Source organism: Theropithecus gelada, chromosome 3 (assembly GCF_003255815.1).
Source record: "Theropithecus gelada isolate Dixy chromosome 3, Tgel_1.0, whole genome shotgun sequence".
Classification (NCBI taxonomy): Eukaryota; Metazoa; Chordata; class Mammalia; order Primates; family Cercopithecidae; genus Theropithecus; species Theropithecus gelada.
Window position 1 is genome coordinate 31,548,580 of NC_037670.1, and position 22,126 is coordinate 31,570,705.

A 22,126-nucleotide genomic window follows, 5' to 3' on the forward strand; every position below is an offset into this window, starting at 1 on the left:
AAAGCCAAGTGCCATGGCCATGCCTGGCTTCAGAGGGGGTCAGAAAGTTCTATTCTCCCATATTCCCAGAATGAGAAGAGCTCAAAATATTGAATGGTCATGCCTGTAATCCCAGCACTTTGGGAGGCCGAGTCAGGGTGATCACCTGAAGTCAGGAGTTTAGGACCACCCTGGCCAACATGGTGAAACCCCTCTCTACTAAAAATACAAAAATTACCTGGGCTTGGTGATGCATGCCTGTAATCCCAGCACTTTGGTAGACTGAGGTGGGCGGATCACTTGAGGTCAGGAGTTCAAGACCAGACTGGCCAACATGGTGAAACCTCATCTCTACTAAAAATACAAAAGTTAGCTGGGTGTGTGGTTCCTTAGTAGCCTGTAGTCCCAGCTAGGGACTAGGGAGGCTGAGGCAGGAGGACCACGTGAACCTAGGAGGCGGAGGTTGCAATGAGCTGAGATTGTGCCCAGGCACACTAGCCTGGGTGACAGAGTGAAATTCTAAAATATTAATAATAATAATAATAATAATGGCTGGGTGCAGTGGGTCACGCCTGTAATCCCAACACTTTGGGAGGCTGAGGCAGGCAGATCACGAGGTCAGGAGATCGAGACCATCCTGGCTAACATGGTGAAACCCTGCCTCTACTAAAAATACAAAAATTAGCTAAGCATGGTGTCGGGTGCCTGTAGTCCCAGGTACTAGGGAGGCTGAGGCAGGAGAATGGCGTGAACCCAGGAGGCGGAGCTTGCAGTGAGCTGAGATTGCACCACTGCACTCCAGCCTGGGCAACAGAGCCAGACTCCATCTTTAAAAAAGAAAAATAATAATAATAATAGTAATTGAATGGGTAATGCTTATGACTCTGCAGCCTGGCTTTCAGAGCAATTAATAAGAGCTGGGGGTCAGGATCAGTGTGTCATATTAAACAAGGAAAAAACAGAACCAAAGCATTTTTTTTTAAGAACAGGGTTGGTGGCGATTGGGATTTATAATAAATGACTGTGTTTCCTACTTTTTCTGGGCTTTTTTTCCCTCTATCTGTGAACAATGGTCATCTGAGTCCCTTCTGGATAAATATTTTTATTTAAATTCTTAAGTTCATAACATATATTCAACCAAGCTAGCTGTCAGAAATTTCAGATCTTTCTATCCGTTGCTCAGGTATTATGTCAGGGTTGTAGGTATTTCCTTTTCTTACTCCATGAGTTAGGGGGTAAGGGTAGGGGCTGGGAGGTTCTAACTGAGGCAGAGATGAGAGAGGTTTGCCTTGAAGAGATGGATGTGGACTGCCCCTGAGCTTCCACCTGCCAGGTGTTGGTGCAGGAACCATAGCCTCTCCTTACTGCTTCATGCACCTCTGCAGGGATTGCATCTGGATGCCCCCACATTATCCTTTAAAAATGGGTGAAGATGGCCAGGCATGGTGGCTCACGCCTGTAATCCCAGCACTTTGGGAGGCCGAGGCTGGTAGATCGCTTGAGGTCAGGAGTTCGAGACCAGCCTGGCCAACATGGAGAAACCCCATCTCTACTAAAAGTACAAAAATTAGCTGGGCGTGGTGGTGGACACCTGTAATCCCAACTCCTCGGGAGGCTGAGGCAGGAGAATCTCTTGAACTCGGGAGGCGGAGGTTGCAGTGAGCCGAGATTGTGCTGCTACTGTGCTCCAGCCTGGGCGACAGAGAGACTCCGTCTCAAAGAAAAAACAGGCGTGAAGACATGGACTCCACTAAAATCTAAAAGCTCCTCATTTCCACTGAGCCATACAAACAAAATGGAAAACAAGTTTCGGGTCAAGGAACCAGCTTTTTATCAGGTACTACCAGGCACTTGGGAGGACAAGGAAATGGTGGAGAAGGGTGAAGCTTCTTGGAACTTCCTTTGTAGTTTTGTAAGGACAATATTTAATGAACACTAAAAATATGAAGTATCATATTTTTAGCATAGTTATAGAAAAATTATACTCAACTATTAGGATAATATACCTTGGAAGGATGTTCTTTGAAACTTTCTATGATAGTTTAACGTATACACAGAAAAGGCACATTTTGATGGTGTTTAACAAACTGAACACACCCCTGTCATACACCCATGTAAGCAGCACCCAGATGAAGAAACAGAAGGTGGCCAGCACCCCAGAAACCTCTCTTGTGCTTCTTACCAGATTCTACCCATTGCATCTCATCCCATCAAAAAAACCTGCCCTCTTGACTTCTAATAGTATATATTAGTTTATCTGTGTTGGTACTTGATATGGTTTGGCTGTGTTCCCACCCAAATCTCATCTTGAATTGTAGTTCCTGTAATCCCCACTTGTCGTGGTAGGGAGCCATTGGGAGGTAATTGAATCATGAGGGCAGTTACCTCCATACTGTTCTCGTGATAGTGAGTGAGTTCTCACTAGATCTGATGGTTTTATAAGGGGCTTTCCCCCCTGCTTCATTCTGTACTTCTCCTCGCTGCCACCATGAGAAGAAGTTGTTTGCTTCCCCTTCGCCATGATTGTGAGTTTCCTGAGGCCTCCTCAGCCATGCTGAACTGTGAGTCAATTAAACTTCTTTCTTTTATGAATTACCCAGTCTTGGATATGTCTTTGTTAGCAGCATGAAAATGGACTAATACAGTACTTCATATAAATAGAATCCTACAGTATATATACTGCAGTGCATCTGATTCCTTCCCCAAAATGATATGTGCAAGATTTATGTGTGTTAGTCTATAGTTATAGTTCCTCCATTCTTGCTGTATAGTATTTCATTGTGTGATTATCCCACATATTCATCCATTCCCCTATTGGTTGCATCTGGATGGTGTCCAGTTTCACCCATGATATGCTGCTGTGCATGTTCTGGTGTGTATATTTTTGTGTGCATATGAATGTGTTTCTCTTTAGTGTGTAACTAGAGTGCATTTTCTGGGTCACAGGGTGTACATATATTCAACTTTAGTAAGTAATATCCGACAGTTTTCTAAAGCAGTTGTGCAAGTTTACTTTCCAGCTGGCAGTCAGCAGTGCATAGCAGTTCTGGTTACTCCGTATGTTTGCCAACACTGGGTATTTTCATCTTGAAAGTTTTTTGTTTTTTTTTTTAAGGAAAAATACTTACCAGATTATTTTTCCATCTGAGCTGGTTCCTTTCCTAATTAAAAAAAAAAAAACGAGGCTGGGCGTGGTGGCTCACACTTGTAATCCCAGCACTTAGGGAGGCTGAGGCAGGCGGATCACAAGGTCAAGAGATCGAGACCATCCTGGCCAACATGGTGAAACCCTGTCTCTACTAAAAAAAATACAAAAATTAGCTGGGCATGGTGGCGCATGCCTGTAATCCCAGCTACTCGGGAGACTAAGGCAGGAGAATCGCTTGAACCCAGGAGGCAGAGGTTGCAGTGAGTCGAGATTGCACCACTGCACTCCAGCCTGGTGACAGAGCGAGACTCCATCTCAAAAAAAAAAAAAAAAAAAAAAAGTGGGGGGGAATAACCCCACCTAACGAGATACCCACTTATTGTGAGGCACTGAGAGATCCAGTGATCGAGCTTTGTACAGAACACCAGCAGGAACAAGCTTAGTGCTTTCATTAGCTGTAGGGGGGCCTCTCTTTTTCTGGTGGAACTTCAAGGTGATACATAAGGACAAACTATAAGATAATGACCTGCGAAGACGAGATAACTATAACATAAAGTGAAGCAAATTTAATCTCATAAATAGACATGCATTTTTTTCCCCCTAAGTTTCTCAATCTACAAGTCCTCACCTGTGGCTTCCAATGTCTTTATCACCTCGCCTCCTCCCACTCAGTCTTTACAAAGTGATTCCATTTGCTTTGTCAGGTGGTGCTTCTGCTGTTTCTTCTTGGATTGTCTAGCGTATTGAAATCTTCTTTATCCACGGGCAAAATATTTGTTATCCACATAACAACTGCTGGACCAGTTAGGTTTGCCCAGTGGGAGGTGACTTTGTTGGTTGACACCGTTTTTAATATTTGATGCTGTTTCTTATGTGGAATACAAACCTGATCCGATTCAGAAATAATAAAGATAAAGTACTCTCTTGACTTAAGTTCCAGCTGCCAGCCAGCACAGAGTCATGTGCTGGTGGGGTCCTGTTAATAAAATGTTGTTTACAAGTGGCTGGGCGAGGTGGCTCACACCTGTAATCCCAGCACTTTGGGAGGCCGAGGCAGGCAAATCACTTGAAGTCAGGAGTTCGAGACCAGCCTAGGCAACATGATGAAACCCCATCTCTACTAAAAATATAAAACTTAGCCAGGCGTGGTGGCACATGCCTGTAGTCCCAGCTGCTCGGGAGGCTGCACGAGAATTGCTTGAACCTGGGAGGCAGAGGCTGTAGTAAGCCAAGATCGTTCCACTGCGCTCCAGCCTGGGCGACAGAGCAAGACCCTGTCTCCAAAAAAAAAAAAAACCAACACCAACACCAGCAACAAAAACCCAGAATTTTGTTTATAAGCCATCACTCAAATGAGTCAGAAAACTAAGCTTCAAAGGAAAAAACAATGAAGTGTTTTTGTGCATGAAAAATGATGTTAGTAGCTCCTTTAGTATTGTCGTGGCTGAATAGACTATTTCTTGAGATGGACTAACTTCTGAGCATTTGTTTCACCTCTCTGGACTTAAGAGAATACCTGAAAAGGTCCAGTATCTCCTCACCTGTAAAAACTCATTGATTGAATTCCTAAAGAATCATTAATAGTGAGTTATCACACATGTGCTGTCTCTTGAAAACTATTCTGACTTGCCTTTGAGAACACCGAGTCACGCCAGTCCCACTTAGGTCACCATTGGTGGGTGTTGGTCACCATTTTCTTAATGCCCATCTCAAACAGACCACTTTTAGCACGTGGAGTGTTGTTGGGCGGCTGCAATTCTTAGAGGCTCCCATGGAGTCCCCAAAGACAGTATTTCTTCTGGCTACCTGACCGCTTCCCCAGCCCTAGTTCTGTCTTGCTGCTTAGCACCAGGATAGGACCTTTGGATCTGGGTTGCAGTGGTTCACGAGGGCAGGGCTGTTGTAGCTTCCTATGTCAGTAATGTCCCTCAGTCCCACTCATGCCCTGTGACTGACCAGACTTATCTGGAAACCGACCTTTACTTCACAGGCACCCTTGTGAGTAGACACCAAGTTGTCTGTGTTAGGAGTGTCACTGTCACATGTGAATTCAATAAGTACATTGAGTGAGCAGACGTGGTGGCTTCGTTCAGGACAGCCCTTGAAGGAGAGGAGGGGAGAGTGGGCATCTGACCTGAGACTCACTTTTTGTTACTAATTTCCTGAAGGAAGAGGAGGTCAGGTTAGCCTTATCCGTGGGTGTCTAGACCTGTCACCTCGACTGCCAGGCATTGCTTCTCTGGAAATGCTCCGGTTCATTTTTCTTAAGTTCCTAAGAGGTGCCTTTTTCTACCTGCCCCTTCTTCCTGGTACAGACCACTAGCCAGACGGAGCTCGAAAACTGGATCACCGCCATCCACTCTGCCTGCGCCACTGCGGTCGCAAGACACCACCACAAGGAAGACACGCTCCGACTCCTGAAATCAGAGATCAAAAAACTGGAACAGAAGATTGACATGGATGAAAAGATGAAGAAAATGGGCGAAATGCAGCTGTCTTCAGTCACTGACTCAAAGAAAAAGAAAACAATATTAGATCAGGTAATCGTTCTTCCGTGTTTAGATCCAGACAAAATTGTTAGGTCTCTAAAAGGTTTTTTTTCTTTTTTTGCTGTTTTGGAATCGTGAAACTTCATCAGATATCTCCTTGACAGCCTGTCATCCAGGATGCTGAGTTCTTTATTGTGACTGTCGGTGTTCTTCACTCTTTGTTCGTAGCTGATTGTTAACAACTAAACGTAACAATACTACATTGAATGAAAGACGGAAACCCAATAGAGGAGCCCCCGGCCCCCACCAAGGATGTGCTGTTCTAGGGGATCTGTGTAACTGGAAAGTTTGCAATTTCATTTCCCATATTATCAGACTGACCTGGAGTTCTCTTATGGTGGGGACTCATTTCTTACTCCTCAGTAAATTTTGAATTCTTAATTTGGAAAAGGTAAAGTACATTCAAAAGATATATCTGGCTGGGCGTGGTGGCTCATGCCTGTAATCCTAGCACTATGGGAGGCTGAGGTGGGCATATTCGTTTGAGCCCAGGAGTTCAAGACCAGCCTGGCCAACATGGCAAAACCCCATCTCTACACAAAAAATACAAAAATTAGCCACAACTATAGTCTCAGGAGGCTGAGATGGGAGGATCATCTGAGCCTGGGAGGTGGAGGCTGTGGTGGGCCAAGATTGTACCATTGTACTCCAGCCTGGGTGACAGAGCAAGACTATCTCTCTATATATCTAGATATAAATATATATATATATATAAAATTGCTTTATATGTGCATATTTCATGCTAAACAGAAAAGATTGAGTGAAATGAACAAAGGACATTTTTGCCTGCTATTCAGCTGTCAGTAACAGCTATCTGGTAATGCTTTGACGCTTTGTCCTTCGCTTAGGAAAGAATTACATGAATAAATGATATTTAAATATTTGAACAATTGACATGGGCCTTCCACATTTCTCTCCCTCTAGGGTTTCCCTTTGTTACCTGACATTGTGTTTTTTAAAATTGACCCAAAATTCACATAATGTAAAATCAACCATTTTAACACGAACAATTCAGTAGCATTGAGTATGTGTACAATGTGGTGCAGCCACTACCTCATCTAGCCCTGAAATGTGTTAATCTGCACCAAAAGGTAACCCCATACCTGTGAAGCAGTTGCTCGCCTCTGCCCCTGGCACTGTCTTCTTGGATTTGCCTATTCTAGATGTTTCATGTGAATGGAATTCCACAGTACATGGCCTCTTGTGTCTGGCTCCTTCCCTGAGCTTCATGTTTTGGAGGTGGATCCATGTGGTAGCATACATCAGCACTTTACTCCTGAGTGCTGGCTGAATCGTATTCTGTTGTATGTATACACCATGGTGTGTTTATTGGCCATTTGTTGATGGACATTCGAGCTGTTTCCACCTTTTGCGAACAGTGCTGCTGTGAACACGTGTGTACAGTGATACTATATTTTGTCGAAGCACAAAGGGAGATTTCAGCTATTCATCATTATCTGTCAGCATCACTGAGCCTTCGCTCTATGCCAGACCTTGTCCTTAGGCTTGTATTATCTTTTTCAAACATCCCAACAGCCTTATGAGGTAGGTATTATTTTGCCACTTTGAAAAATGAGGGAATGTCTCAGAGACATGCTACAGCTGGAACTTTGTATTCCAGAGCCTAGGTCTCCACCGTCTTGTGTTCCGCTTCCACCCTTTGTTCCAGGCTACCACGCTCTTCCCAAAAGCACTTGGTCGAGTGCTTCTAGCCTTTAATTCGTCTCACTTTTCTTTATGTGAAAACCCACCTCTTGTTAAGTCATATAGTTCTCTGGTGATGGAAATCTCTACATTTTTACTTCTTCAGTCTTGTGTTTGTAGCCCAGAGCTTGGAGTTGACAGACCTATCATGCCCCCAGTACGAACTCCAAGATAGGAGGGAACAGAAGAACTTGTCATTTTCTATTTATGATGCTGAATTTATGGCTGTAGATCTTTGCAGAAGGAAACATAAGTAACTAAGAAACTTAGGTACCTGTTGTTTATTCCTTAGGATTATAGTGAATGCCTTTACGACATGTAGATTTGTATAGGATGAAAATATTAACATTTGTTTCCCGTGTTCTCACTTTTTCTTTTCCCGTGTTTTCACTACTGTAGATCTTTGTCTGGGAGCAAAATCTCGAGCAGTTCCAAATGGACCTCTTTCGTTTCCGCTGTTATTTAGCCAGCCTGCAGGGTGGGGAGCTGCCAAACCCCAAAAGGCTTCTTGCTTTTGCAAGTCGACCAACGAAAGTGGCCATGGGCCGCCTTGGAATCTTTTCCGTATCATCGTTTCATGCCCTGGTGAGTAGAAGCTAATGAATTTTTGAAAAACATTAAGCTTGACACTTAATCCTGAGCAGGACTTGACAAGAGTCTCCTAAGTGTTTTTCAAGCTTCCTGCTGTGTGTGGATTTCTGAAATGCCCTCCTATTGCAGTGGATGCAAAGTTCCATTTAAACCTGTCCAAAATATATTAAGCATCTCTTGATGGGGGTGGCCTAAGCTGTTGTGCAAAGAAAATATGAAAGGTACCATCTTCAGTGTTGTTCACATGTAGTCTTTGTTGATAGCTCTTGTTGTCTTCAGGCAGTGTCACGTTTGGAACCCAAATACCTATTTTTTATATTAACTTTGTGGTAATGGTGAGTGGAGTGCTCACTCTCATACATCAATGCATTCTCAGGCTGGGTATGATGGCTCAGCACTGCGGGAGGCCAACGCAGGCGGATCACCTGAGGTCAGGAGTTCGAGACCAGCCTGGCCAACATGGTGAAACCCCGTTTCTATTAAAAGTACAGAAATTACCTGGGTGTGTTGGCGCACACCTGTAATCCCAGCTACTCGGGAGGCCGAGGCCTGAGAATTGCTTGAACCTGGGAGGAGGTTGCAGTGAGCCAAGATCGTACCACTGCACTCCAGCCTAGATGACAGAGTGAGACTCTGTCTCAAAAAAAAAAAAAAAAAAATATACACACACACACACACATTCTCATTCTGTCTCTTTCACTCAATCACTCACATACACATAATACATACACCATATATGGAACACAGATCTCTTTGGAGATCTCCATTTCACTTTATTTTTACTGTTGTTTTGATGACCACAAATACCCGATGCATTAGAGCAAGGCGACCTCTGTGATTCGCCGGGTGAACATATGCGTTGCTTGAGGAAGGGAATTTCCATCTGACCTCTACGGCGGCAGACTGTGTAGTCGTGTTGTGTGTTTATAATCTGTAATTTCATGTACTTGCTAAATTGCGAGCAGCTTTGTGTACTTTTGGCTCCTTCTCAAAAATTGCTGTATGAGTAACATGGTTTTAGTCTATCCAAGTCGACACCCACTTAAAATGTACTGCACCTTAGCACATTTGCTAGGGAATTAAATGTTAAGTCTCAGGTTCCAGAAACAGCTTTGTAAAACCTTAGCTGTGCTGTTCTTCTCTTGCTTTGTCAGCTGTACCCTTCGATTGCATTCAGAGCTGTAATTCAGTCAGAGGCGTTTGTATTCTTTATAAATAGATTAGCATCATCATTCAGATAATTAGGGGTAGATTTACATTTTTAAAGAAGTCTTAAACCAATTTCTGGAGTTATTAAAACTGGCATCCTGATTTGTTCTGCTAATTACAGCTCAGCTCTTGGTCTCCCTGGCTACCACCTCTCCATACAGCTATTAAACCCTGTTTTTTCAGTAGTGGGACAAAGTGCTGTGTTGAATAAACTTACAAAAGGTTTTCAGTTTTTGACTCCAGATCTATTTCTTGGAGACCTGGACACTCATTTTTAACTTAGCCAAATCTCAGTTCGCCTATTCTGCAAATCAAAAACAAACAAAAAAAACTAGGATAGAAATTCTATCTCCTCGTCAGAATATCATCCATTGAGGGCACATTTTTATGAAGGGAACTCGTGGTGTCATTGAGGTACCATCTGTATTAATACTAAACCTTGAGAATCGAAGTGGCTCCCTCCTCTTACTGTACCTTCTAGATTTTGGAGAAAATAATTTTGCTTTCTCCCTAAAACTTGTATGCTTTCATTATTTTCTTCAAAGTCATTGGGCGCAACCTCCCTGAGAAAGTTACCGTTTTACTCTTCCATAATTCATCTTCGGACCCTCTAATTTCCTTCGTCTCAATGCCTGTGATGTGTGTGTATACTTTTCTTTCAAGGGGCAGGCTATTAAAATTTGGCCAGCTGGGCCGGGCACGGTGGCTCAAGCCTGTAATCCCAGCACTTTGGGAGGCCCAGACGGGCGGATCACGAGGTCAGGAGATCGAGACCATCCTGGCTAACATGGTGAAACCCCATCTCTACTAAAATATACAAAAAACTAGCCGAGCAAGGTGGCGGGCGCCTGTAGTCCCAGCTACTCGGGAGGCTGAGGCAGGAGAATGGCGCGAACCCGGGAGGCGGAGCTTGCAGTGAGCTGAGATCTGGCCACTGCACCCCAGCCTGGGCGACAGAGCAAGACTCCGTCTCAAAAAAAAAAAAAAAAAAAAAAAAATTTGGCCAGCTGAAGATGGGGATGGGAGAGTTAGTTACTCTGAGGTGTTTTGGTCAGTGGTTTTAAAGAGTATTGAAGTCCATACGTTCAACTGTCTGTTCCTTTGTTGGATTTTTGCTCGCTTTGTCAGTGATACAAGTCTGGGTGTTTCAATATGTTCCTGCAACTTCTCTTTTCTGTGAAGGGTTTCATTTCAGACAGAACTAATCAGGCGAGCCTGTTGGGTGTCTGTTCCTATTTGTTGCTTTAGCTCCTGTGGAAGATCCCGGGCAGGGAATTTTACAATCTGATTTATTAGGGACTCTTATTTTCTTTCCCTCCTCTCCTTGTCATTTGACCCCTGGGATTTTTTTTCTCCTTGGGGTTGAAACATTCTTCAATTTAGTCTTTGTCCAGATTCTTTTTTTTTCTTCTTTTCAGTAGGGGAGGAGGAAGGAGGAGGTGTGAGGGTAACAGGGCTGGGTCGGGGAGAGTGGAGCTACAATTGAAGTAGCATTCACTGAGAAAGCTTCCCGTAATGCTGCGTGATTTGCAGTAATTAACTGAAGGGCCCCCGCTGTACTCTTTGAAAGAAGGTTATCATTGTTCTTGTTTGCACAGATGAGCAGAATGATAGAGTAATCAGGTTCAGGCCACAAAGGGAGGCATTGTCTGGGCAAAGATCATTGAGAAACTCTTGAGCTCTGGTCCAGCAGTTCTTCTGCCAGCCCTTTTTCTAAATCCCTTTGCTCATTTTGAGTCATTATTGTCTTGGAGGTAGTGGTTACTTTTGCAGTTTACAAGGCTCCAAGCAATTGAGAATACTGCTTATAAGAAACTTAAGTGAAGTGTTTTGTTAAACAGGCTAAACTAACTAGTCAGCTGGTTAACTGAGAATATTTTTGGGTGTATGGATTTCTCTTTCATGCTCTCTTTGTCTGGAAATTGTAAACTGAAGAGTTACCTTTTCATTGTTGTCACCATGTTACATAGGGATATGCTTTTGCTTTGTAGTATTTATGTATTTATTTGTTCAAGCAACAAATATATGTAAGTGCCTGGCATCTGTCAGTTTTATCCTTGTGATTAGGACTATAGTGAACAGCACAGAGTTTCTGTCCTCTTGAAGCTTTTATTCTTGTGGGAGAGAAGGGTAAGAAATTAGTAAACAATTAACTAGACACGGTAAGTACAGGTATTGCTGTGTGTATGAAGAAAGCAAACGGTAATATATGTCAACATATTTATATGGCTGCCTCTATGTATGTGTCACTATTAATGACTGGATTTGTTTGTAAAATGACTGTATGACCATGAGGCCAAATGGACATTTTTTTCCTTTAGAATTTTAAATTTTTAACACCATCTATTCAGTGTTGACATAGTCATGTGAGCCTATGTGTGTCTGCATGTTATAATTTATTCGTTTTACAACCTTTATTTACCTTTAACAGAGAAAGTGATGAAAATAGAGAAGATGTTTGCATATCTTACGGTGTGTTTGTCTTGTGATTTTGTTCCCTGTGACATCTCCAGTGTAATCTTAGATTAAGATCTTTCTCATGAAAATTCCCACCGGTGTCTTGGATACCACATTTTTCTATGCCCTGATCTGGGTTTTTTTGTTTTGTTTTGTTTTTAACCTGCCAAGCTGAGAAAATGCAAAATGCAAGACCTCTCAGCTCCCTCATCTTCCTATTTTTGTTTGGGTCCAAAAACCTTCCCTCTAAATACTCTTGTAGAGAAGCTGTTTTGATTCCTGTTTTTAATGTACGTAGGGGTCCCTGCCAATCCACCCATGGGGCTTCTGTGGTGTTTACATTGTCAGTACTGAAGCCCCAGAGAGGCATGCCTTCCAACCAACACGCTGACTGCTGGGGAGGCCCCTCATGTTACCAACAGTGCCTCATCCCCTACATTGCTGCCAATTGGCATCTGTCACATCGGGAGCTGCCTGTGTGGGAATCTACAAGTAGGTTCCAAGACATTCACCTCTGGCAACAAAAGAGTGGGTGGAGAAGTTTCATTTCAAGTCTGACTCGCTGTTCCTCCGGCCACTCCCTTTTTGCTGAAAGGCAAGCCCGTGGGTGGCCCATGGAGACACCTTCTGGCAGAAGTTCCCTTAAGTTCCTGGGATAAAGTTCTTTTGCCACCTGTAGGATAAAGTTCAAGCCTGAATGTTTTGCCTGGGAGGACTTTCTGGAGTCCTTGTGGAGATTCTACTTGAGCAGTTATCCTGGTGACAGATTGACATTTAGGGTGTTCCCTTGTGAAATGCTTCTCTGGGATCACGCCACTGGACTCCAGCCTGGGCGACAGAGCAAGACTCCATCTTAAAAAAAAAAAAAGAAAAAGAAAAAGAAATGCTTCTCTGGGTTGCTGGTACATTGTAATATCTTGACAGAGTTTAGCTTTTGTTTGACAAAAAAATACAAGTTTTCTTTCCCATTTACCTAAACATAGGACATGTAAGTGATGCAAGTCTGGTAAAGTGCCTTCATCTTCAGTGAGCCCAGTCTCTTTTGTCTTGTTATTCTGCCATCCTTGAAAAGGCTTGGGTAGGGACATCCTCGACCGCAACACACACCTTCCTTTTATCAGGAAAAAGAAAACAGATAGGATAGCGGAAAGGATAACAGAAGACCCCCTCCCATTGAGCACAGTTCCTGAAAGTTGCAAATAGTTTTTTTGCTTATGTGCCATTGACCAGAACTTAAGCCCAATCCATGCCCTGCTGCAAGGAAAATAAGTCATCTTGGACTTAGTGGCTGCATGCTCACTTACATTTGAGGTGTTTGAGATTTTCCTTTTTTTTTTTTTATTTTGAGACAGAGTCTTGCTCTGTCGCCCAGGCTAGAGTGCAGTGGCGTGATCTTAGCTCACTTCAACCTCCACCTCCTGGGTTCAAGCAATTCTGCTGTCTCAGCCTCCCAAGTAGCTGGAATTACAGGTGACTGTCACCACGCCCGGCTAATTTTTGTATTTTTTTAGTAAAGACAGGGTTTCACCATGTTGGCCAGGCTGGTCTCGAACTCCTGACCTCAGGTGATCCACCCGCCTCTGGGATTACAGGTGACTGTCACCATGCCTGGCTAATTTTTGTATTTTTTTAGTAAAGATAAGGGTTTCACCATGTTGGCCAGGCTGGTCTCAAACTCCTGACCTCAGGTGATCCACCCGCCTCAGCCTCCCAAAGCGCTGGGATTACAGGCATGAGCCACCGCACCTGGCCTACTTTTGAGATTTTTCTGACTAAGATGGAATAGAGGATGGATATTGGGGGCCAACCATCAAATTGCCTGATTTTGAAATGTGATTATATCTATCCTGAGAAAACAAAATAGTAGAGATTGGTAATTTTAGATTTAACCTGGAAACCCAGGAACAAAACTCTGCTGTTTTTCCACTATTGTTGCTGACGCTTGAGCACCATTTTTCAGTAGAATGCAGAAACAGCTCTGTGGCATTTGGAGAGAAAGCCTGGCTCATTTCCCTTGCTGTTGTAGTTCAAGCCTGTGACCAGAAGGACACGCCATTTTCGGAAACAGAACATATATGTTTTATTCCTATATTATGTATTTTTGCTGGTGATTTCAAACAAGGATTGAATTTGCCAACCTTTCATTTCCATTCTGAATCCATGAAGGGCTCTCAAAGTCCCAGTATGTCTGGGTCATGGATTAAATACTTTAGGCGTTGAGGTCAGGGTAGGCTGGCATGATGGAAGAGGGTTTTTGAAGGGTGGGACTTATGGGGACCTGAAGACATAGGTGAATGGTCCTGACGCCTCTCCCTTGTGGCTGCTTGTCCTTGCCGTCCTCAGGTGGCAGCACGCACTGGTGAAACTGGAGTGAGAAGACGTACTCAGGCCATGTCCAGATCCGCAAGCAAGCGAAGGAGCAGGTTTTCTTCTCTGTGGGGTCTGGATACTACCTCCAAAAAGAAGCAGGGACGTCCAAGTATCAATCAGGTAGGTTTCAGAGCAGATGAAAAGCGAGCCCACACAGATCGCTTCTGTGGCCACCTCAATTTGGGATGTATGTGTTTCTTCATTGAGGCTGAGTGTTATTTAAAATCAACTAGTTGACACAAAGAAGCTAGCTGTGCTAGACACTTTTAATAGGTAATGCATACCCATAACGTTGAACTCTACTATTAGTCTGTCATCAAGCTGCAGTTTCCCACCTGCATCCTTTCCAAACCCTTGTTAATTACAGACCTACTCAAAGCGCACAATTCACCCTGAGTCTTCAGGAAAAAGCAGGGCTCTATAATGAAGCCAAGTGGGCACCTGAGTGCAGTCTTTTTTTTTTTTTTTGTTAGACGGAGTTTCACTTTGTCACCAGGCTGGAGTGCAGTGGCACAATCTCGGCTCACTGCAACCTCCACCTCCCTGGTTCAAGTGATTCTTCTGCCTCAGCCTCCCGAGTAGCTGGGACTATGGGCACGCACCACCACGCCCGGCTACTTTTTGTATTTTTAGTAGAGATGGGATTTCACCATATTGGCCAGGCTGGTCTTGAACTGCTGACCTCGTGATCCACCTGCCTTAGCCTCCCCAAGTGCTGGGATTACAGGTGTGAGCCACTGTGCCTGGCCATGCTTTTTTAAGCTGCCTCTGGCACTGCATGAAACTGATTATTCTCTGCCCTTCACTTTTTGGGGTTGACATTAAATGGGCAGATCCTCTGCCTACTGGAACGAGGAGCCAGGAATCCGAGAGAGCTTGCCCACTGCCACGGCCTCCTTCTGCTCAGGGCCAGGGGCTGGAACGGGATTTTGGTATGTCATGAGGGCACAACATAGCCTGGTGCCATGACAGGTGTCCACTGACCATGTGCAGCCACCCAATTCTTCCCCATTAATTTGACTTCTTTGACTTCTTCACTCGCCAAGGCCAGTCTCCTGCTGGGGTTACTTCCAGGAAGCTCACTGTCTGTTGTTGTTGTCATCCTTGTCCTTTGACTTTGAGAAATGAGTAGCTCCAGAACTGCTTGTTTAGATTTGAGGGACTAAAGGTACATGAGCATCTGTAGTCTTTCGGAAGAAGAATGTCCCGTTTGTGGGCTGCAGTGGCTGGAAAGTCAGGCCTTCAGCATTTTGGAGGTCATGACTAAGACTGCTAGTTTGACCTATTCACCCCGTGCCCTTATGCAAAGTGAGAAGACGTCATCGACTGACTTGATAGAATGATCTCTCTTTTTTTGCTCTGACAGTTCCAGCCATTAACTTACTTAAGAAATGAATTTTAGAAAAGAGATTAGTCCTGAAAGCTGATGCACTGAGTCCCTTAGCTGACTATGATACTCACTGGCTTGTTTTCTTTTGTTTGTGATGGAGCCTCGCTCTGTCGCCCAGGATGGAGTGCAGTGGTGCAGTCTGGGCTCACTGCATCCTCTGCCTCCCAGTTAAAGCGGTTCTCCTGCCTCAGCCTGAGTGACTGGGATTACAGATGCTTACCACCATGCACAGCTAATAGCTAATTATTTTTATAATTTTAGTAGAGACAGGGTTTCACTATGTTGGCCAAACTGATCTCGAACTCTTAACCTCAAGTGATTTGCCTACTTCGGCCTCCCAAAGTGCTGGGATTATAGACGTGGGCCACCACGCCTGGCTGATACTCACTGTTTCAATGTGGCATTTCCCTATCCTTGATGGAACCTGCAGAGAGCAGATGAGCAAATGCTAAGCGAGTGTGAGACTGAAGCAGTTTTGCAGTTTGTCCTGTGGTCTTTGGGGAGAGTAGATCATTGAGCTTTCTTCCATGGGTTTTGCTTTTATGTAAATCTAAAGAAAAAACTGTGGAGGAAAGTCAACATTTCATCAGAAAAAATCACGTAAGAGACTTGATGGTTCTCAGTTAAAACCTGCAAAAGGAGGACATGAATGATCAGCATTTCTCTCTTTTTTTTTTTTTTTTTTTTTTTTGAGACAGAGTCTCACTCTGTCACCCATGCTGGAGTGCAATGGCGTGATCTCGGCTCATTGCAACCTCTGCCTTCCGGGTTCAAGTGATTCTCCTGCCTCAGCCTCCTGAGTAGCTGGGATTACAGGCGCCGGCCACCACAGTAGAGGCGGGATTTCACCATGTTGGTCAGGCTGGTCTCAAACTCCTGACCCTGTGATTTACCCGCTTTGGGCTCCCAAATTGCTGGGATTGTAGGCGTGAGCCACCACGCCCGGCCCATTTCTCTTCTTTTGGGAGGTGGTGGTGTCACTGTGTATGTATCTTCTGCCCTGAGCGTTGGCTCAGCCCACTGCTTCTGGACTTCACAGTTTGGACGTGTTTTCTAGCAAAACCCTTTGTTCATGTGCTTCTGCTTGATTGGCACCAGGTTACGCTACCGCCCATTTCTACTGAAATATATGACTGAATTTAAATGGATTCAATAGAATGTTTTCACATTTTTCTAAAATCAAAGCACAATGTAATGTCAAACAATTCTTTTAATTTTTTCTTAAAGTATGAGGTTTTTTTTTATTATTATTATACTTTAAGTTCTAGGGTACATGTGCACAACGTGCAGGTTTGTTACATATGTATACTTGTGCCATGTTGGTGTGCTGCACCCATCAACTCGTCAGCACCCATCAACTCGTCGTTTACATCAGGTATAACTCCCAATGCAATCCCCCCCCTCCCCCCTCCCCCCAAAGTATGAGTTTTTGAGAACCTTCTGCTTAGCCATAAACATCCCAGTAGAAATCTACTCATTAATTCTGTAATTTGAAATGGACAAAAATTATGTTTTTTTGGTGTTTTGTTTTTTTGGCTAGGCATGGTGGCTCATGCCTGTAATCCTAGCACTTTAGGAAGCAAAGGTGGGAGGATTCTTTGAGGCCAGGAGTTTGAGACCAGCTTGGGCAACAGAGCAACACCCAATCTCTACCAAAAAAAAGTTTAGGCCGGGCGCGGTGGCTCAAGCCTGTAATCCCAGCACTTTGGGAGGCCGAGACGGGCGGATCACGAGGTCAGGAGATCGAGACCATCCTGGCTAACACGGTGAAACCCCGTCTCTACTAAAAAATACAAAAAACTAGCCGGGCGAAGTGGCGGGCACCTGTGGTCCCAGCTACTCGGGAGGCTGAGGCAGGAGAATGGCGTGAACCCGGGAGGCGGAGCTTGCAGTGAGCTGAGATCCGGCCACCACACTCCAGCCTGGGCGACAGAGCCAGACTCAGTCTCAAAAAAAAAAAAAAAAGAGTTTAAAACATTGTATTTTTTGTATGTTTTGTTTGCATAGAGGAAAGGCTTTTTCTTAATTGTGTACATTATCCTGATACTGCATGCTATTCTGATTTTCATGATATCTTTAAGTTAGCAGGATTGATTACATTTCAAAGAAGAGACAATTTTCTATTTTTTAAATTAAAAAAACCCTATGTTGCCATGTTGAGGTAAAAAACTATAATATTCTCATGCTCTACTTAAGAAAGTATTACAAAGCAAACATTTTTATTTATAAGTATCTGGTCAGGTATATGAGGCTATAAGAGAAATGCTTCATTGTGGGTTTATCTAGCTCGTTGCTTTTGCTAGTTTCTTTTATTTATATTTATATTTTTCTCTGTCTTTTTTTTTTTTTTTTTTTTGAGACAAGGTCTCAGTCTGTTGCCCAGGCTGGAGTACAGTGGTGTGTGGCCTCAGCTTGCTGCAACCTTGACCTCCAGGGCTTAAGTGATCCTCCCACTTCAGCTTCCCAAGTAGCTGGGACTCCAGGAACATGCCAGTATACATAGCTAATTTTCAAGTTTTTTGTAGAGACAGGGTCTCACTCTGTTGAGCAAACTGGTCTAGAACTCCTGGGCTCAAGCAATCCTGCTGCCTCAGCCTCCCAAAGTACCAGGATTACAGATATGAGCCACCATGCCTAGCCTATTGTCTTTCTTTCTTTACTTTTTTTGAGATAAGGTCTCCCTCCGTTGCCCAGATTGTAGTGCAGTGATGTGATCTTGTGATCCTCTCGCCTTAGCCTCTGGAGTAGCTGGGACTACAGGTGCGCACCACCGTGCCTGGCTAATTTAATGTAATTCTTTTTTTTTGTAGAGATGAGGTCTCACTATATTGCCCAGGCTGGCCTCAAACTTCTAGGCTCAAGCAGTCCTCCTGCCTCAGCTTCCCAAAGTGCTAGGGATTATGGGCATGAGCCACCATGCCCAGCCTATTTTCTTTAAGTAGAGATGAATTATCCAGATTTGAGAGCAAACTTTTTTTTTTCCCCCAACTGTCAAAGACATAGGGAAGTGATCTAGATAGAGGGATGTGTTTTTCCAGGTCTGCTCCCATAAATTATTGTACCTGCTTTGGGATTTGATGTAGGAGTATCCGAACACGTGTGAAAGGTTTTGTCATAGCCACGCCCATTTCCTTCCCCCTTCCTAGGTTTCGTATGCCCTGTTGCCCAGATTCCTTTTTAAGATGGTACTTTTGTATATGCAGGTGTTTGGAGAGGGAACCGAAGCTGTAAAGAAGTCTTTAGAGGGAATATTTGATGACATTGTTCCAGATGGCAAGGTAAAAATAAACATGTGTTTTCTTTTCTAAAAGTACCGCAAGTGCATCAACATATACATGGTGCCGTGTTGTCTTGAGCTACTAAAATTAAGTAAACTCAATATTAAAAACTGAAATGATCAGTTTTTAAAAGTTATGTAATAAGTCAACAAGAGATGGAAAATCATTTTATATTTAAAACGGAGTGGTAGCGAGAACATTCTCCTGCTGACATCACATTTCCCATACTTACCATTTGATGTGTGACTTTCTCACTAGAATGTAAGAGGAAATTTGGGTTCTGAATAGCTGAATATTTTATGCCATTGCCAATTTCTTTCTGTGTACAACTTCTCTTCTGAAGAGGTGTGTTCTTACTGCCCTCCCTCTCTGCCCACACATGCTGTTTTGCTCCCATTAGTTTCAAAGAACGGTTCCGATAGCGTGTTCTTTTAAAAAAGAAAAACAACAAAAATGCATTTGCCTCCCAAGTCAAGTATTTAATTAAATATTCGGCTGGGCACGGTGGCTCAAGCCTGTAATCCCAGCACTTTGGGAGGCCGAGGTGGGCGGATCATGAGGTCAGGAGCTCAAGACCATCCTGGCTAACATGGTGAAACCCCATCTCTACTAAAAATACAGAAAAACATTAGCTGGGCATGGTGGCGGGTACCTGTAGTCCCAGCTACTCGGGAGGCTGAGGCAGCAGAATGGCGTGAACCCAGGAGGCAGAGCTTGCAGTGAGCAGAGATGGAGCCACTGCACTCCAGCCTGGGCAACAGAGCAAGACTCTGTCTCAAAAAAAAAAAAAAAAGAAAAGAAAAGAGAAAAAGATTCACAGACTTGGTTCAGCCTTGTGCTTGGATTTAACAGGGGTTTTCAAACCGCTCTGATTGAAAGCCCATAAAAATACTGATTTTTTTTTTTTATTGGCCACTTTTTTCAGCCTCTAAATAAATAGATGTCTCTCGTTTTCAAGACCCTAGTAGTGATCCTGGGAGCCTGTTTGTGTGGGGGATGGGGGTGGTCTGATGTTGATAAAGTGACCTTGGTGTGATCCTCTGGTTCTCGGGCTCAGAAGCAATATGACAGAACTCAGCCCTCAGTTGCCATGTAACCAAGTAGCGTCAGTCGTCAGTGACTCAGCCTCATGTTGTAGATGGAACTGAGTTTCAGAATCCAGAGTGCCGTGAGGAGTTCCGCTATTGGAGGGGGAAGAGAGAAGAGTGGTCATGGGAAGGCCTTTTCTTTCCTTCATACCCAAACTGCTAATGAATGATGCTATCCTGGATATAAAGGCCACTGTCTTTGGAAATACTCATCCATGGCCACTGAGCATCTGTCTCTGACGAAATTTGAAGAAACTCAGTTTTTGGGCCTATGTGCAATGCAAGCATAGTTTTTGATGTTAACTTGGTCATTTCTGAGGTTGGCCAGTTCATCTTGCATACCATTATTAGTCCACATTTAATACTGAGATATCTTCTCTAGACCACAGAACTTGGAAACTGCAAAAGTTTGTCCATTGGATTTCTATGTAGCATTTTTGGTGTTCCATTTTTCCAAGATACCTCTTTCTCCCACATCCTGGCTAGAATGCCTTGTTCTCAGAGTGTTTAGATGCAAAACTTGGGTTGATTCAGTGCTAAGGGGCATTTATTTAATGTGGCACGCTGGAACAGAGTCAGAAGATTCCAATTATAGTTAATGGAATTTAGGTATGTTGATTGCTTTTTGACAGTTCCTTCCCTGGAGTCCAGCTTATCTGCTAAAGCAGCTCTGTTCAAAGTCAAGGCTGAAATTACCCTCCGCAGTTGGGTTTAGTTTAGTGGCTTTTATTAAAACATTTTCCCCATTCTTGGATCCCATTCTTCTTATGAAGGGAGGTTGTATTACCATCTCTCAACTTTCATTGGGAAATTTGTTTCTTCTTGTAATTTGCTGATACCAGCCTTGTTCTTATTGATCAGTAGGTACATATTTACCAACTAGTGGCCTGCTTATAAATCAATAATGAGGGCCTATTACTTAGCATATATTGAACATCAATATTATGTTTACATTGCTGAAATCTAACATCATTCTTTCCTTGCTTACTTGTTGTGGCGCAGGGGTGGGGGATGGGCTCCTAACATTGTATCAATCTAAGCAACATAACATTGTATCAATCTAAGGAACATCCTCTGCTTTATCTGCTTAGCTTGCTTAGGTTTAACCCAGCTGCTGAAGGAGGACTTCAGACCCTTCTCCCACATTCACAAATTTCCTTCCACTCCCTGGTCCTCAGGCACAGTGATGGGGGGATACAGTGATGGCAGCAAAGGAGGCTTGTTTTTGCTACATTGTGCCATGAGGTTGTCCATCAAGTTCTTTGACCTCCATCTGGAAAATGGAGCTGTCTCTGTCCCCAGGGTCGTGCTGAAGGTCCAAGGAGAGCACAAAAATGATGCTCTCTATAAATATAAATATGTAGTGCTAAAACATTATCTTTTTGAAAAAAATTATTGGGGCATCATCATTGCTTTGAACTGTAAAGTTCACGTGGCAGATATGCTTGCTGTAGGAATTCCCTGCTTGAAACTTGAAATGAGTTTGTGGAAGAAATAAGAACCATGAAGCTAAGCTGAATGGGTGACCCCTTTCTTTCTTTCTTCCAAAGTTTGATGCCCACTCATTCATGCCGTGATCACCTCTGGATGCTGTGGGCCAGGTGTGAAGCCTGCCTCACAGCTGAAGTTTGAAATCTCCCCGTTGCACCATAAATCTGCTTTCTCAGTAGTTTCTCTCTCTCCGAGGGTTCCCCTGCCTCCCACCACTGCCTCTGCTTCTGCCCTGGGCCATTTTCATAGGAATCGGTGATTCCTGTGTGCAGTCTGGGGATCTAGGGTTGTCAGAGCTCCACTGCTGGTTCCCTGCTAACTTTATTTCTTGTTATAGAGGGAGAAAGAAGTGGTCTTACCTAACGTTCACCAGCACAACCCTGACTGCGACATTTGGGTCCACGAGTATTTCACTCCATCCTGGTTCTGTCTGCCCAATAATCAGCCTGCCCTGACGGTCGTCCGGCCGGGGGACACTGCACGGGACACCCTGGAGCTGATTTGCAAGGTATGGAGCTGCTTTGGGTTGTTTCTCCAAGAACAGAATGGGGTGTAGGAATCTTCTAAGGCACACATGGAAACCTAGAGTCATGTGGGAGAGGAAGGTGCTTAAAACACACCTCTCTTTCATTTCGAGCAGCATTGCATTCCTTTGTGATAATATTCATAATTATATTAGTGAATGCTTCACCTTTGGAAGGAGAGGAACTCTTCTAAGTGGCATCTTTCAACATGTGTGTTTGATAGATTTCTAATGCACATATCACATGCTCATTGCAAACCTTTTAGAAAATCTAGGTGAAGAACACAACAGAAAATTAAGGCCACTCTTATGCACAAAATCCAAAAATAACCATTGTAAACGTTTAGAC

The 22,126-nt window shown here is 43.7% G+C and overlaps 1 protein-coding gene across 10 annotated transcripts in view; it reads left to right on the forward strand.

Annotated features, from left to right (window-relative positions):
* TIAM1 (T cell lymphoma invasion and metastasis 1) overlaps positions 1-22,126 on the forward strand; it is a 444,177-nt gene that overhangs the window by 330,572 nt on the left and 91,479 nt on the right. For 9 of the 10 annotated variants that reach the window (XM_025380044.1, XM_025380046.1, XM_025380049.1 and 6 more), the window contains 5 exons: positions 5,443-5,667; positions 7,780-7,965; positions 13,981-14,127; positions 18,601-18,675; positions 21,592-21,762. In XM_025380044.1, the coding sequence (XP_025235829.1) occupies positions 5,443-5,667; positions 7,780-7,965; positions 13,981-14,127; positions 18,601-18,675; positions 21,592-21,762 (804 nt within the window). The remainder of the gene's footprint in view (positions 1-5,442; positions 5,668-7,779; positions 7,966-13,980; positions 14,128-18,600; positions 18,676-21,591; positions 21,763-22,126) is intronic. The other variant, XM_025380050.1, reaches the window with a different exon arrangement.